Source organism: Oryza glaberrima, chromosome 5, assembly GCF_000147395.1.
Source record: "Oryza glaberrima chromosome 5, OglaRS2, whole genome shotgun sequence".
NCBI classification, from domain to species: domain Eukaryota; kingdom Viridiplantae; phylum Streptophyta; class Magnoliopsida; order Poales; family Poaceae; genus Oryza; species Oryza glaberrima.
The window spans coordinates 23,956,181-23,973,101 of record NC_068330.1 but is presented as its reverse complement, the minus strand read 5'-3'; the positions used below and the strand labels follow the sequence as shown (position 1 = coordinate 23,973,101).

Here is a 16,921-nt window from a genome sequence, read left to right as displayed (position 1 = left end):
CTATGATCATAAATACCAGTCCAGAGGAACAGATGTCCTAGGATTGCAGACTTGCAGTATGTCAGTCCAGGTCCAGTCTACCGTACGCGCAATGTGTTGCACGACGAGTGAACAAGAGAAAAACTAAACGAAGAATCTTCTACTTTTGTTCAGTCCATTTTTTCCTTGTCCGGTGAACTCTGAGATATCTATCTATTTATTATATTATTAAAACAGTTTTGAAAGGATGCACCACGTTCGCTGTGGGGGCTAGAAATTCCCACGTTAATCGGAGAAAAAGAAAAAAAAGAAAAAGAGAGTTCAAGTAGATACACAATCTAAAAATAGCTGAAATTCAGAATTAAAAATAGACAATATTGAAAGAAGCTTCCGTATAAGAACCCAATACGAGATTAATCAAAATTCGAAATAAAAATAAAATAGAATCTAAAATTAGAAAAGGAAAGGAGAGTCCAAGTAGAAATACAATTTAAAAATAGCTGAAATTCAAAATTAAAAATAAGGAATATTAAAAGAAGAGTACATATAAGAACCCAATACGAGATTAATCAAAATTTAAAATAAAAATAAAATAAAATCCAAAATTAGAAAAGGAAATAAGAGTCCAAGTAGGAATACAATTTAAAAATAGCTTAAATTCGGAATTAAAATAAGCAATATTGAAAGAAGTTTCCATATAAGAACCCAATACGAGATTAATTAAAATTCAGAATAAAAATAAATAAATCCGAAATTAGCAAAAGAAAATAAAAGAAGAGTTCAAGTAGGAATACAATTTAAAATTAGCTGAAATTCGAAATTAATAAGCAATATTAAAAGAAGAATCCATATAAGAACCCAATATGAGATTAATTAAAATTCAAAATAAAAAATAATATAATATCCAAAATTAGAAAAATTAAAAGAGAGTTCAAGTAGGAATACAATTTTGAAACAACTGAAATTAAAAATAAAAACAAAAAGATTAAAAGAACACAATACGGTATTAACTAAATTTTTTTAGAAAAAAAATCTAAAATTAGAAAAAGAAAAATAAGATTTTAATTAGGAATACAATTTATAAATAACTAAAATTTGTGATAAAAATAAAGATTATTGAAAGAAAAGACCATCTAAAACACATGACAAAATAAATTAAGTAACAAGCCTATAAAGGAGTAGAGTGGTGGCGGTTGATACGACATATACAAATTGTTAATAAAACACCATAGATTCCTAATGATGATTAAAAGGAGGGACGTCAGGCAGGCCATGAAGCAAATGAATAAGGCGGTTGCGGGGACATCTAGAAAGTAAAAAAAAATCCATTCATAATCATATTCGATTTTTAAAATCTGAATGACAATAAAAAGGAGAAGCAGCGGGCGGGGTGTATAAGAGTATAGTTGTAGAGCTGTTGGCGGTTATGAATTCTAACGATAATCATGTTCGATTTTAACTTCTAAAAAGTAAAAAAAATGATAATCATGTTCGATTTTAAAATCTCAATGACAATAAAGGGAGGCAGCGGACGAGCCGTAGAGGAGATAATTATGTTCGATTTTTAAAATCTCAATGACAATAAAGAGAAGAGACAGTAGACAGGTCGTAGAAGAGTATAATGGCAACGTTTGACGGGACATCTAGAAATTATAAAAACGAAAACCAGCGTGACAATAAACTCTAAAAACTATTAAATCCAATTTTGAAAGGTTCCAAGAAGAATAAATAGAAATAGTGATAGATCGAGCAAGCAAATAAAGAATGAGATGATATAAGGGGTCGCAACTGATGTGACTTTTAAAAACTATATAATTAGAAAAAATATATGATTTTGATTAGGTGCTAGCCGCGTAATTGCGCGGGCCACCCAGCTAGTTATATTATTAAAGGAATAGAAAAAGGAGCATCCACGTTCGCTCTTATGGCCTAGAAATTCTCACATTAATCGGAGAAAAAGAAAAAAACAGAGTCCATATAGAAATACAATTTAGAAATAGCTGAAATTCGGAATTAAAAAATAAGGAATATTAGAAGAGGAGACTAGAGTCCATATAGAAATACAATTTAGAAATAGCTGAAATTTGGAATTAAAAAAATAAAGAATGTTATAAGAGGAGACTTGAGTCTATATAGAAATACAATTAGGAAATAACTGAAATTCGAAATTAAAAATAAGGAATATTAGAAGTAGAGTATAGAGCCCATATAGAAATACAATTAGGAAATAATAGAAATTTGGAATTAAAAATAAGGAATATTAGAAGTAGAGTATAGAGTTCTACAATTTGGAAATAATAGAAATTCAGAATTAAAAATAAGGAATATTAGAAGTAGAGTATAGAGTTCATATAGAAATACAATTAAGAAAAAAATAGAAATTCGGAATTAAAAAATAAGGAATATTAGAAGTAGAGTATAGAGTCCATATAGGAATTTAAAACTAACTAAAATTCGGAGTAAACATAATAAAATTAAAAAGTAGAGTTTAGAGTCCGTATAAAAATACAATTTACAAATAACTAAAATTCGATATTAAGAAAAACATGGGAAGAAGAGTTTAAAGTCAATATAGGAATACAATTTAGAAGTATCTGAAATTTGAAATTAAAAATTAAAGAATATTGAAAGATGAGTTTATATAGCAATACAATTTAGAAATAGCTGAAATTCGGAATTAAAATATAAGGAATATTAGAAGTGGAGACTAGAGTCCATATAGAAATACAATTTAGAAATAGCTGAAATTCGGAATTAAAAAATAAGGAATGTTAGAAGAGGAGACTAGATTCCATATAGAAATACAATTAGGAAATAACTGAAATTCGGAAATAAAAATAAGGAATATTAGAAGTAGAGTATAGAGTCCATATAGAAATACAATTAGAAAATAATAGAAATTCGGAATTAAAAAATAGAAATATTAGAAGTAGTGTATAGAGTCCATACTAAAATTCAGAATAAACATAATAAAATTAAAGGTAGAGTTTAGAGCCCGTATAAAAATACAATTCACAAATAACTAAAATTCGAAATTAAGAAAAACATGGGAAGAAGAGTTTAAAGTTAATATAGGAATACAATTTAGAATTAACTAAAATTTGAAATTAAAAATTAAAGAATATTGAAAGATGAGTTTAGAGTCCACATAGAAATACAATTAGAAATAATAAAAATTCAAAATAAAAAAAACAAATATTAAAAGACGGGTCTAGAGTCCATATAGGAATATATATAATTTACAAATAACTAAACTTTGATATTAAAAATAATTAATAACTAACACGTATATAAAATACAATATGAATATTACATATTAGTAGTTTCGTAAAGTTATTGCAAAATTTAAAATTATATTGTTATTTTAATATATTTGATTAATACAATGAGAAAACATATATGCTATTATATGAGAGAAAATATAATGATGCTAGCCGCGCAATCTGCGCGGGCCGCCATGCTAGTTTTTAGGTAGAAGGACAGGAAAAGCCAAAATAAAAACGTGTTGTACCAAACATAGGTCTGTTTTAGTTCCCAACTTTTTGTTCAAACTTCCAACTTTTCCATCACATCAAAAACACAAACTTTCAATTTTTTCGTCACATCGTTCTAATTTTAATCAAACTTCCAATTTTAACGAAAACTAGACACAATACGGGCCTGAAGAAAAAACGATTGTCTCTTGACTTGTGGCCGGAGTAGACCGGGAAAAAAACATGTTTCTAGTCTATTCTTTATAAACAGTGTACAATGGACATGGAAGTAGACCGGGCATACAATGAACAGTGTACTGTATATGTGAACATTGCATTCGTCGTAGATTCGTAGTGTGTACAGTCAGACATGGTAGCATATAATCACTCCGGTCGGTGATACATCTGTATTCTTGACACTACCGGGCCGTTTCCCTTGACGGCCTGCTAGCTATTATAGGCCAGGCTCGTATGTTTTGGGCCAGGCCGAAACGTATGTAGCTTAGGAAACAGCCTTGTTTGTTCCACGCCTAAGTTCAACGCAGGCGCTTGGGCTGTGAAGGATATTGAGCCTTTTAGCATATGGTTTCAGAATTCAAGCACAAAGTTTTCAGACTTCAGGATTCAAGAATCGCAAGTTTCAACGAGTTTCCAGATACTAAATGTCAAAAGTTAGTACTGGCTGGAGACGGCCCTACACCTCATGGCAGAATGCAGATACACGAGGAGGGTCTGGAGTTTGATTTCTTCCTGGGTTGCCTGCGATCAAATCAAACCAACAAATTGGAGTAATCCTGTGACGGTCTACGAGTGGTGGTCAAACCTAGTTTTTACCCCAAGGGTGTCAGAAAAGGGCTTGCGTAGCCTTATCCTCCTAATTTCTTGGGAACTATGGAAATAACGAAATCAGCTAGTGTTCAGACATAAATAGCTATCGGTAACAAATCTGGTTGCCAAGATCAAAGAGGAGACAAAAACTTGGAACTTGGCAAGAGCAAAGGGCCTTTGTAGCCTAGTCCATTAGGACTCGCGATTTTTTCCTTTATGTAAATATTTCGTATACGTTGTACAGTTTTTTCTCATGCTCTATTCAATAAAACTGGCACTGTCTTGTGCCGATTCGTTAAAAAAAAAGTTAGTAGGGGTGAAAAACATTTCCTAAAAATTAAAACCAGTTCTGAGCTATACAAAAGCTGAGAAAGTGTTCGCAAAAGGATAGCCAAAGAGCAACTGTACCTTATCAACTCACGCGTGTGTTGTCTAGGCCTTGTTTGGATCCGGAGGGCTCCGAAATCTTGCTATTTAGGAGTATTAAACGTAAATTATTGACAAAACCAGTTTCATAACCCCTCGGCTAATTCGCAAGACGAATCTAACGAGATATATTAATCCATGATTAGCGGATGATTGCTGTAGCATCACTGTAGCAAAACATTGATTAATTAGGCTCATTAGATTCGTCTCGCAAATTAGCCCAGGGGTTACGGAATGGGTTTTATCAGTAATCTACGTTAAATACTCCTAAATAATATGATTCTAGAGGGCTAATAATTAGCCCTCCGGATCCAAACAAGGCCTTTGTTATCATTTCAAAATAAATCGGAGACGTCTACGTTTTGAACGTCTGACGGATGACAAAAATTGGACGCCTCTCTAAATAATGCTCTCCCTCTCTCCTCTTGCATGCATGCATACCTACTTATTTTCTAAGTTTTAAATGGTTTTATCTAATAAATTATTAATCCAATCTATGATATATAATTACATCATTGTATTGGTTAGAATTAAATTTTTGCAACAAGATATTATATGATTATATTTTAACAAAAAAATATCGAGCAATGTTTTATCATTTACTCAAATGTGTTTTAAAGAGATGCAACACTTCAAAGATATTGGATGTAACATCGATAACCACTATATGAAACATTTAGTCCTAACTAGTGAAACATTAAAAAAGTCATGAGAAACATATAATATATTCACAAGAATAACTATTTTCGCCACAACATTTTTAGACAGTATGGAACATAAAAAATAATATTGCGTGCAACATTTACAAATAAAATAGTGAAACATTAATAAATACTTATTGAAACAACTAAATAAAATATACACAACGTTAAAAAATATGTTTAAAAAATAATCAGAAAATAATAAAGTGAGATATTATTGTAAATATTTATTAATTGTAACGAATGCAGCGGTTTGATCGAATCATTGATCGGATAAGAAAATAGAAGAAAACATTGTTTGAAGTTTAAGAACGAAGTTGTTATAAACATATACATCATCAGCATAGGTGTAGATGAGCACAGGAAAAAAGAATCACAACGAGAACATGTACTACTAGCATGTAGTGGATTTGCGATTGCATCGGAGGTCTGACAGCAACTATTTTCTGAAGCAAATTGATGAGGAAATTTCGCGGGGCGATGATAGTACACTTCTTTGACTTAACAATCGCTTGAACTTTCCTTGTCATTTGAAAACAAGTCACCGAAACTCCGACCCAAATCATCGACGCGTTCCGAGCAAATAATGAGAAGATACGGGCGTGCTTTGCTCGGTAGCCATGCTTCCCACCTTCTCCTCCTCCTCCTCCTCTTCTGGTTCATCGCTTCCGACCCTGAGGGCGCCACTGCCGGCGGCGGAACGTACGACGCCGCCATATGCGCGAGCCCAATCTTCTGCGGCGACCACGTGGAGATCAAGTACCCTTTCTACCTCTCCAACACGACGGATCAGGTCGTCGTCGTCGACGGGAACACCAGCTACTGCGGCTACCCGTGGCTGGGCATCATCTGCGACCACGACCGCGCCATCCTGCGACTCGGGAATTACAACTACACCGTCCTGGAGATCAACCACGGCAACCACACCGTCACGGTGGCCGACTCCGACGCGCTCGACGGCGGCGACTGCCCGAGGGTGAAGCACAACGTCACCCTCCCTCCGGTGCTCACGTTCCCGAGCCCCAGCAACGACAGCGTCACCTTCTTCTTCGACTGCTACCCCGCGGCCGACGTCGTGCTGCGGCCGCCGCCGTACATCCGCCCGATCAACTGCAGCAGCTTCGTCGACTTCCAGCTGGGGCCGTCTTTCGTGGCGGCGCAGCCTGACGTGGACGTGCGAGAAGAGAGGGGATGGTTGGGGGTGTGCAAGGAGGTGGTGGTGGCGCCGGTGCTCAAGGATTGGCTCGAGAACGACTACGGCGTATTGGGCGGTGATGGATACGGCGCCGTGCTGAAGCGCGGGTTCCAGCTGAGCTGGGACCCGACGGCGGGGATGTGCCATGGTTGCGAGGTATCCGGGGGACGCTGCAGCTACGACGGGAACACCACGTTCCTGGGATGCCTGTGCTCCGATGGCCACGTCAGCAAAACAGACTGCGGTGAGTATTACTTTCATTCAAAAAAATTAATTACTACTACCTAGCATTTACTTTCATTCCAAAATAAACTAACGTAATACATAACATCACATATAGTAGTTCTACGAATTTAGATAACTGTTTGTTTATCCAAATTCGTAAAACTAAAATATATCATATCTCGTACCAGATTGATTTATTTTGGAATGAATGAAGTGTGTCTATGATATATTACCTATGTCCCAAAATATAAGAAGTTTTAAAGTTTGACAAGTTATTTAAAAAGTAGGTAGAATTAAATGGGAAGAAGTTACGATTAATTGAGAAGTGAAAGCTAGTTAGAAAAAGTGAATGATGAGGGTTAGTAATTGGTTGAGAAAAGAATATCAGTCAATTATTATTATATTTTAAAATAAATTTTAAGTGCTAGAAGTTGTAAGCGTGATCTCACTCCAACTTTTAATTGCTTGCTAACGAAACAAAACATTTTTTTGCGGGTAACTTTGACAGTGTTGCATGAATGCATTGTGGCATCCCAAAAGCCAATTGCTGTTCGTATAGGTGTGGTAGGCATCCCCGCACATCTTTCTTGATAGAAAATGAAACCTGGTTTTGTTGATGCGTTCTGCCATGTTGGTGACGGCACTGCTTGTGCCAACCGGTATGACGGCAGCAAAGTATCTAGAAACTCCTATTTTCACCCCAGAATTCTCGTTTATTTGGCAGAGGTTATTTGGTAATTGGTACTAGGAACTGTGAAATCCCTGTGAGGTAGGGGTGGACGAGCCAGCTCGGTTCGTTTGAGCTTGTTGTCTTAACGAGCCTCGTTAATGTTAACGAGCTAGAAGACTAGTTTGGCTCAGTTCGCGAGCTGGCTCGTTAAACTCGTTAGGCTCGTTAACGAGTTATATCTCATTAATATCATATTAATAATTTTAAATTTAACATTTTATTACGTATTAACATAATAATAAACTCTAACTAATACTACCTCCGTTTTTTAAATAGATGACGCCGTTGACTTTTTCTCACATGTTTGACCATTTGTCTTATTCAAAAATTTTATGCAAATGTATATGATATAAATCACACTTAAAGTACTATGAGTGATAAAACAACTCATACAAAATAAATTATAGTTACGTAAATTTTTTGAATAAGACGAATGGTCAAACATGTGAGAAAAAGTCAACGGCGTCATCTATTAAAAAACGGAGGGGGTATAATACTCTCTAAATATGAATAGTTTTGATGTAATTAAAAAACTAAGCACTAGTCAAGAAACAGTAAGTTCATGAAGATGTGGTGATATTTTATACTAACGAGCTAAACAAGCAGCTCGCGAGCTAGCTCGTTAAGCTCACGAGATAAAAGGCTAGCTCGACTTGACTCATTAAGATTACGAGTTCGAATCAATCCGAGACACGAGTTTCGAGCTTTTTATCCACCCCTACTGTGAGCGCAAGTGCACCACTATGCCTCCGAGTTGAAGATCACTGGTGATCAGTAGTCACAGTTGGTGGGTAACTTCTCCTAGAACAAGACGAAGGTTCTGACTTTTGACCATCGCAATCTAATTTGACGTGAGCCAGACGAGAGTGCGACGTGCCAGTTCACATAAAGAACAGGTACCAAGACGCCTCAAATCTTTGACTTGTACCAACTGTTTGCCCGAAATTTCCTTCCGGCTGAGCCGCCACGGAAGGAGAAAAGAAAAACCATAACCCATTGAATAGCTCTAACTTCCTGAAATCTGACGCCATGATCTGTCTCATGAATTCTTCTCGGCCGTCCTCTCTTGACCTATATGAAGACAATCAATAAGCCGTGCAGTGACTTAATCGCCGTCTTAAGTAGTAGTAGTACACTCATCTGGTATTGCATTTCTCGTCCATACATCTACCCCAGGCAGGCAGCTAGCTAGTATCCTCTTCCTCTCCCCTTTTCTTGTTGCTCTTCATCACCACACCTTTGAGAAGATGCATCCCCTATGTGCGTTGCCATTGCTCATCATCATCCTACTCTCATCGGTGCCACCTTCTGTGCAAGAATTCGGTGCAAGGATGACTCGTTGGAATCAGATTTTCTGGGATCATGCAGCTCAACTATCGTTGTTCCATGCAACTCAACCATGGCAGGCTCATTGGCTGCTGGAAATTCTAGCCTTGCGGATGTGATTAGAGGAGGTTTCACGGCGAGATGGAAAGTTGGGCTAGGTTGGTGTAGTGATTGTAAGGCTTCTGGAGGGCATTGTGGGTTTAATGGCAGTTTTCCTGATCAGTATACATGTTACTGCCCTTATGGTCAAGCTATTGGATCATGTTCTTCATCAGGTACCCCTATGTATCTTCTAACCAAACTTGAGGGCAAGTCAAGGTTGGTGTTAAGGTTGTTTTTTTAGTTAATTTGTTTCGATTAGGACAACTATGTTTGACTCAAGATGTCTGTTTCTGCTATGTTTGGGTCCTATAGTTTAATCTGGTGACCTCATCTTAGACAAGTTTAGGATAGTGAGTGGCGATTTTCGTTTCTTTCTTTGATTAATGTGCCAATTTTTTGGTGATGTTCTAGTTTTGACGGGGCCTTGATCAACCTTTGATTTGCGTGCATTTGACATGGCTCAAATGACAAGTATTTGCTTACGTTCTGCAAGTCTACAAAATTCAGACTTACTTGAATTAATCTCTTCACTTAAATTTATAGAATTTTCTCTTGTTGATGCCGACTGTTAACCTATAAGCATTATCAAAATTGACAACTAGGGGATTAGGTAGTATGAACTGAATTAGTTATTTTTTGACCAAAACGTTTAAATATTTAAGCTCGTGTTGAATGGCAAACCAAGTAGACCATTTTCTTGTATTCCTTGTTTTCTCACCCCATAAGATGAAGATGTCTTAAAAGAAGGAAGAAGATGAAAAATAGGACCGGTATCATGATGCACTTTTAGTGTGATATTGTGTCTTTTTTTTCCTAAAGGTGCATTCATGCATTCTATTTTTTTATGACCTGCAAAAACATTTTTTTTGTCAAATAATTAGCTAATGTTGTCGCTTGCTGATTGTTTCGTTGATAAAATTGTTTCATGATTTTGCAGGATCAAAGATATCGAAGAAAAAGGCTATTGCAATAGGTAAATATATGAAAACTCTGCCTCCTATATATTTTTCCGGAAATCTGAATCTAGCAACGGAAAATATTAATGACAGGAACCCATTACGAGTGTAATTACTCAACTAATTGCACATATTGCGAGTACAAAATTGTAAGCAAAAAAAACTCTCATGAGTAGGATTGCCACTAACATACAGTACATTCTTTTCCCTATGAATAAATGGAGAAACTATTTTAATCCCTCGAGGGAATATCCTCTTGTTATTTGCATGTCACCTAAATGGTTATGAAAAAATTTGATGAAGGTTTTGCACAAAAATAGAGAGTATATACCAGAACCACGCATTTTCAATTGAAAAAGGAATAGAGTAATTGAAATTTCTTTATCCTTGGTAATATGACATTGTCTTAAAATATTACTGTAGGTGTATCAGTCGTTTCAGGTGTAATTTTATTGTTCCTGCTTCTGATGTGCACCTTGTGTGTTAAGAAGTTCTGGCATGGTCTATTGTCCTCGATGGGAAAATCCAAAGAAGCACCAAACATCGAGTCCTTCTTGCAAAAGCATGAAGCTCAACACCCAAAGAGATATTCTTACTCAGAAGTGAAAACAATGACCAAATCTTTTAGTCACAAGCTCGGCCAAGGTGGCTTTGGTACTGTTTACATGGGCAAGATGCCAAATGGCAAGCCAATTGCAGTGAAGTTACTGAAGTCTTGCAAGGATGATGGCCAAGAATTCATGAATGAGGTAGCAAGCATCAGCAGAACTTCTCATGTTAACGTTGTCACCTTGTTGGGATATTGTATTCAGGGATCAAAAAGGGCTCTGATTTATGAGTTCATGCCTAATGGATCACTGGAGAGATTTGCTTTCAGACCAAACTCTGAAACTGAAGATTCACTTAGTTGGGAGAAATTGTTTGATATTGCAATTGGGATTGCTCGGGGACTTGAATATTTGCATCGAGGGTGCAATACTCGTATTGTTCATTTTGACATTAAACCCCACAATATTCTACTAGACCAAGATTTTTGTCCTAAGATATCTGATTTTGGATTGGCAAAATTGTGCAAACAAAAAGAGAGTATCATCTCTATTGATGGTGCAAGAGGGACAATAGGTTACATTGCCCCAGAGGTATTTTCAAAGCAATTTGGAGATGCAAGCAGCAAGTCTGATGTCTATAGTTATGGGATGATGATCCTTGAGATGGTTGGAGCAAGAAAGAATATCAGTGCAAGTGCAGATGTCAGCAGCAAATATTTTCCTCAATGGATTTATGAACATTTGGAGGGATATTGTGTCACAGCTAATGAGATAAGACTTGACACCTCTGTACTCGTAAGGAAGATGATAATCATCGGTCTATGGTGCATACAACTACTGCCTAACAATCGGCCTTCGATGACTAGAGTGGTTGAGATGTTACAAAGCTCTGCAGACGATCTGCAGATTCCACCACAAAGTTTCTTGTGTTAACATCGTCTAAAAAAAACATGACCAGTCTGTATTTGTGTAACTGTTGATCATGTACGACTGAACTTCAAAAGTACAAAAGTGCAATGGGACCTTAAGCAGAAAGCCGTCTCACATTTATTTCTGTAACATATACATGACACATCAAGCTTGCAGAGCAGAAGCTCATAACACACCAAGCACGTACTGAGCCTGTATTTTATTCTGAAACTTTAAACAGAACACTGTCTAGTGACTCATTTTATTAGTATACTTGAACTGACACCCATATGGCAGCCAGAAAACCATGCATATGCCATTGGTGTACTACTGTATTGATGACCAGTGCGTGTGTGAGCGATCGAGGCGCTCAGCATTTGGGCAGGGGAACCTTGCAGGTGGCGAAGACCTTCTTGCCGTTGGGCGAGTTGACGTACTTCTTCATGTTCGGGTCCTTCTTGTACTGGCAGAAGCAGCTCGCCGGGTGCGCCTTCAGCTTCCCGCAGCACGCCGCCGTCGGCGGCGAGTTCCCCACGATCGCCGGCGCGCACGGCGTCAGCTGCGTCGGCGTGCACGTCGCCGCCTCCGCTCCCCGCATCGCCGCGGCCACCGCGAGCACCACCACCAGCAGGACGAACACTGCAGATGCCTTCGCCGCCATACTTAAAAACTTGTCTCAGCTAGCTCAGTGATCACTGATCAGTAAGCTGAAATTAAGCTGCGAGATGTGCTGTTGCTGTGAATGGAGAGTGATCGCTGCCTCGTCGGTGTATTTATAGGCATTTGCAGAGGTTTGCAGTAGGTGAGGCGCACCGTGGGCTCGGGCGCGGCGACGTGGTCGTCTCTTTGCGTGTACGAGCGGAGCAAAACATTTTATGATGATGTTAGTGGTGGTGTTAGTGGAACGGGGAGAGTTTCAGAGAGTTCATCATGAGTGGGTTCAGACCGATGAAGCTATAGCTGATCAAGGAAAGTCTCATGAGGCGTGCCTCTGTAGAGTTTACACGTAGTAGAGTCGATGCATGCGCACTGATCAAAGCTAGGGGACATCTTTTTTTTGGACGGCAAGCAAACCAGGGGAGAAATTGCTGATCTTCACTGAAGCTTGTAGCAATGGCATCTCCATGGCTGACGAGAGCATGTGTCATCGTTTCGATCGACATTACCGGTTGATTAGGCAAGTCTAGTTTGCTGTGGAGATGTGAATATAGGGATGTGGAATTTCATCCCTTGAGGGAATATCACCTTGTTATTTGCATGTCATCTAAATAGTTATCAAAATAATTGAAAAAAAATAATAACATAGATTAATATGAAATATCTCAATCCACAAATATGCAAGATCAAATTTGACTTCTACAAGTTGCAACAAAAAGGATAAATTAAACTGAAAATAGTTATCGTGCATTCACGTATATATTTGTTACTTTTGTTACAATTTATAGAAGTTAAATTTTGATTTGCATGTATGTGAACTAATATATTTCATACTAATCTATTTTGGTAATTTTTTTTTCATATTTTTAGTGACTATTTAGGTGATATGTATGAAATGAAACGAGAGATATCTTCGCCCCTCAGGAGGATATCACCTCGAGGAGAAGTAATGTAGAATGACCACGTACTGCGCATGGTCAATGTGGTCCTGAACTTTTGGTTGAAAATGTAGCAAAGCCATATCGCTTTGCAGATAGTGGTGGCACGTACATGGCACTACTCATAGTTGTATTGGAATTTGGAAAATGGCTATATTTACCCTTTTGTTGGGATGGCGCCAGATGTTTGCATGTTCCCGTGGTCTGTGGTTGTTTGTTTCAAATTGCTGTAGCCCGGTCATTTCTTGATGGAAATGTGAGAGGATCTCCCTCTCTTTCTAAAAAAAGAAAAAAAAGAGACAAAAGTAATTCTTGAAGAAAAAATGCGTACGTGAAAAATAATATGATTGGAGAAATTGTTCTAAACACTCGAATGGATGTCTCCTCACTGTTTGCATGTCGCTTAAATAATTATAATTTTTTTAAAAAAAATTAACAAGATAGTTTAATATACGATATACCACTCCACAAACATGCAAAATCAAATTCGATTTTTATATGTTGCAAAAAAACAAATTTGATCATGAATATATGTTAACTAATTGTAATTTTTTTATTGTGACTTATAAAAGTTAAATTTTACTTGCATGTTTGTGAAATAATATATCACATGTTAATATATCTTTTCAATTTTTTTCATAATTATTTGAGTAGCATGTAAATTATGAGGGGACGTCCCCTTGAGAGTTTAAAATCAACTCTCAATATGATTGACTGTGTACAGTTTTGTTGGTCTAGTGGTCAGGTTTTAATCCATTATCTAAGAAAAATACTGCTCCATTCATTCCAAAATATAATAACTTTTAGCATTTAGGATTTGTCCTAAATATAATAACTTCTCTACCAACATTTCCTTCCCAACTTGACCCTTCACCATTCACTTTTCCCATTTACCTCCACTTTTCAATTAATCACAACCCCTTCCTATTTAATTATACCTACTTTTTAATAACCGTGTCCAACTCTAAAACTCTTTATATTCTGAGATGGGAGAGTATAAAATAGTCTGATTTTTACCCTCAATTATAAAATCGTTATTTTGTAGTTGAGGATATCTAAATAAAAATAAGGTCACAGTTGAGAAAACTAAGTATGGATTATTATTTTTTTCGCGAGTCTCAAACTGCAGATTTTACTTCTGATTCTTCCATAAAGGTCGTTGTAGACAAAAGTCAATTTGCAGTTCTAGTTTATCGCCCAGCGTTGGATCCAGAATGGACGGGTGAGAGTAGGACATATGTACTGTAGGGAACTGCAAAAGTTGCATCACTTTGGTTGGGCTCGTACGGGATTGCCGCTGACGTGGAACTGAAGTGAGGGCCATGTGTGTTGGGCCGGAACTGTGATGTGCGGTCCATTTGGGCTCGGCAGGAACTGTACTGCAATCTCACGTGTGGCCTATACAGAATGGGCCGGAACGGGAATGCAGCTGAAGTGCAGCCCACTTAAGTTCGGCCCAGACGGCATGTGCAGCGATCACTGTGCAACTGCTGCTAACATCGGCCCATCTCCTACTTCTACATATCAGTGCATTTCACGCGAACAAAAATAACCTCGTACAACTGCATTTCTGGCTTTATTTATTCATACATACATACATACCCAATACAGAGCAGTATAACCGTACGCAATACACGGCACGATCGAACTCGTCGAAGCAGACACGAAATCAAGTAAGCGAGACACGTACGTACGTCCATATATAGACGGCGTCTATGGCAGGTGGGCCATGCGACAGGCGCACTCACACACGTATAAACGGCACGCAGAACTGGAGTATTATGGTTTGGTTTTAGCAGGAGGGGACGGGGACGTGGCAGGCGGCCAAGACCTTCTTGCCGTTGGGGGAGTTGACGTAGCGCTGCAGGTTTGGGTCGCGCGCGTACTGGCACAGGCACGGCTGCTGCTCCTTCATCCGGCTGCAGCACGACGCCGACGGCGACGCGTTCCCGATGATCGCGCTCGCGCACGGCGACAGCTGCAGCGCGTCGCACGCCGCCTCCGCCCCCGGCGCCGCCGCCGCCGCGAGCAGCAGCAGCACCGCCATCGCCGCCACCGCCAACGCCACCTTCGCCATGGCCCTTCGCGATCGAAATTAAGAACTTAGATAAAAATGATCAAGAACCAGTTATTGCTACTACTTGCTTTGTATAGGATTGCTAGCTACGATGACCTGGGTTGTGGATGGTGCCAGACTGGTGGTATTTATAGGCCTAGGGAGAGAGTGGCAGTGTCGCTTGCTGATCACTGCACAAAGCAAGTGACAAGTGCAAACATCATGGCGAATTGGCAATGGCTATTACTAGGTTGTTTCGTCACTTCAGGGCTTTTCACTTTGTTGCCATTTTTAATCGTACTAAAATTTTTTTTAACGACTCACACAAATCAGTACGAAGTTTTATTCATAGAACAGAAAAAAATTACAAGATTACAACCCTGATCTTAGATGTATTTGGTTTTTATCGTCTTACTATTTTTTTCAATTACATGGTAGACGCACGCGCACACACATAACTACACACGCAACATCATACTCATACTCTCATGAATACATACCCTAACACATGTTTTAAAAGACGGAAACCATTACTAATTTTTTTAATTACATGGCACACGCAACATCATACTCATACTCTCATGAACACGTACCCTAACACATGTTCTAAAAGATGGAAACCATTACTAATTTTTTTAATAACATGGCAGACGCACGCGTACACACATAACTACACACGCAACATCATACCCATACTCTCATGAACGCGTACCCTAACACATGTTCTAAAAGACGGAAACTAACTGTACATCCCTGATCTCACTAAAGTTATGTTAAAAGTCCACCTCCATGTGCATAATATTTGTGGCACCAGAATTTGAACCCTGGTGGGTGGAGTCATGCACCCACAAATCTACCACTCCACCACTGGTGCTTCTCTGTCTTACTAAATTTTGGTATAGCTTTTGAGAGTGGAAACTTATGAAATTATCAAAAATTAGTAGGATAACAATAATAATCTATGTCTGGTATGTTATCCTATGAATATTTGCTCCATTGAAAATGGTAACAAACTGATCAAGTCCTTCGTGCACAAGACAAACACTAGTGCAGGACAAGTGTGATCCGCAGATTGCACAGGTCCTCCACACTCTGACTTGTCGGGAGCAACAACGCATGCATGTATGCGCCACTACGGATGACTGGGCAAAATGGTGTGAGCACCACTTGTGACAATTTCGGTGTGTAGGGGTAGTTGCGCTCAAAGTGAAAGCAACTCGACTCGTACAACAAAACTGCACGCACTAACGCAAGTGTGTCACACCCTTGCTGAAAAGCAGATCTGGTGGATTGCCCGTGATAAGGTTTGTTAAGCATCGTTACCATCAGTTCAGATTTGTTAAGCTGGTTAAAAGCATGGTTTCTTTGGTTACTTTTTAGAAAAGAAAAAGGTAACATAAAAAACATCTGGTGAAAACTCAAATTAAAGTGCAAAAGTAAAAAAAAAAACAGTAAAAGAAAAAGGGTTCAGTGATTAGTAATGGTCTGATGGGTATATGGGAAAACTAGTTCTGCATGTCTAGCTGAAAATGTTCAGAACATTTGGATTTGGTCAGCTAGAAAAAAAACACACTGTAAAATTAAATCACCGTTTTACTGACTGTATACAGTACATGCCGTCACATAAAGTATACAGAGACTACATATTCATAGGCCTAAAAAGCGTCACCATTTCGATATGATGATTAACGCCCAATGTATTATTCCAACACATGGAAAGTTCAAAAGGGTAAACATATCAAATGCAGAACTCCATTAAGCGAGAAGCCTTTCAGTAGTGGCGACGGCACTTCCTCTTGCCCAACCCAGGAATCACATTCAGGGCACCCAAGTCAAGCAATGTTGTGACAGATCCTCCTGTTCGCGAACCAT

The 16,921-nt window shown here is 38.2% G+C and overlaps 3 protein-coding genes across 3 annotated transcripts; 1 reads left to right on the top strand and 2 right to left on the bottom strand.

Moving 5' to 3' along the window:
* Positions 1-5,912: 5,912 nt before the first annotated feature.
* Positions 5,913-11,518, top strand: LOC127772502 (LEAF RUST 10 DISEASE-RESISTANCE LOCUS RECEPTOR-LIKE PROTEIN KINASE-like 2.1). Its single transcript, XM_052298428.1, has 3 exons — positions 5,913-6,846; positions 9,923-9,958; positions 10,365-11,518. The coding sequence occupies exons 1-3, from the start codon at positions 5,994-5,996 to the stop codon at positions 11,420-11,422; spliced, it is 1,947 nt and encodes a 648-aa protein (XP_052154388.1). The 5' UTR covers positions 5,913-5,993; the 3' UTR covers positions 11,423-11,518.
* Positions 11,514-12,131, bottom strand: LOC127772503 (non-specific lipid-transfer protein 2-like). The gene has a single exon (XM_052298429.1). It carries the CDS (start codon positions 12,057-12,059, stop codon positions 11,769-11,771), a length of 291 nt encoding a protein of 96 aa, XP_052154389.1. The 5' UTR covers positions 12,060-12,131; the 3' UTR covers positions 11,514-11,768.
* A 2,411-nt stretch (positions 12,132-14,542) lies between these two features.
* Positions 14,543-15,187, bottom strand: LOC127772954 (non-specific lipid-transfer protein 2-like). Its single transcript, XM_052298956.1, has one exon. The coding sequence runs from the start codon at positions 15,068-15,070 to the stop codon at positions 14,786-14,788; it is 285 nt and encodes a 94-aa protein (XP_052154916.1). The 5' UTR covers positions 15,071-15,187; the 3' UTR covers positions 14,543-14,785.
* Between the last annotated feature and the right edge of the window lie 1,734 nt (positions 15,188-16,921).

What these genes read in the sequence shown, in the direction of transcription:
- LOC127772503 (XM_052298429.1), bottom strand. Translation starts at nt 12,059, where the DNA reads ATGGCGGCGAAGGCATCTGCAGTGTTCGTCCTGCTGGTGGTGGTGCTC.
- LOC127772954 (XM_052298956.1), bottom strand. Translation starts at nt 15,070, where the DNA reads ATGGCGAAGGTGGCGTTGGCGGTGGCGGCGATGGCGGTGCTGCTGCTG.
- LOC127772502 (XM_052298428.1), top strand. Translation starts at nt 5,994, where the DNA reads ATGAGAAGATACGGGCGTGCTTTGCTCGGTAGCCATGCTTCCCACCTT. An exon ending in CGTCAGCAAAACAGACTGCG is followed by an intron (nt 6,847 to 9,922) that starts GTGAGTATTACT and finishes ATGATTTTGCAG; the next exon opens with GATCAAAGATATCGAAGAAA. An exon ending in GAAAAAGGCTATTGCAATAG is followed by an intron (nt 9,959 to 10,364) that starts GTAAATATATGA and finishes ATATTACTGTAG; the next exon opens with GTGTATCAGTCGTTTCAGGT.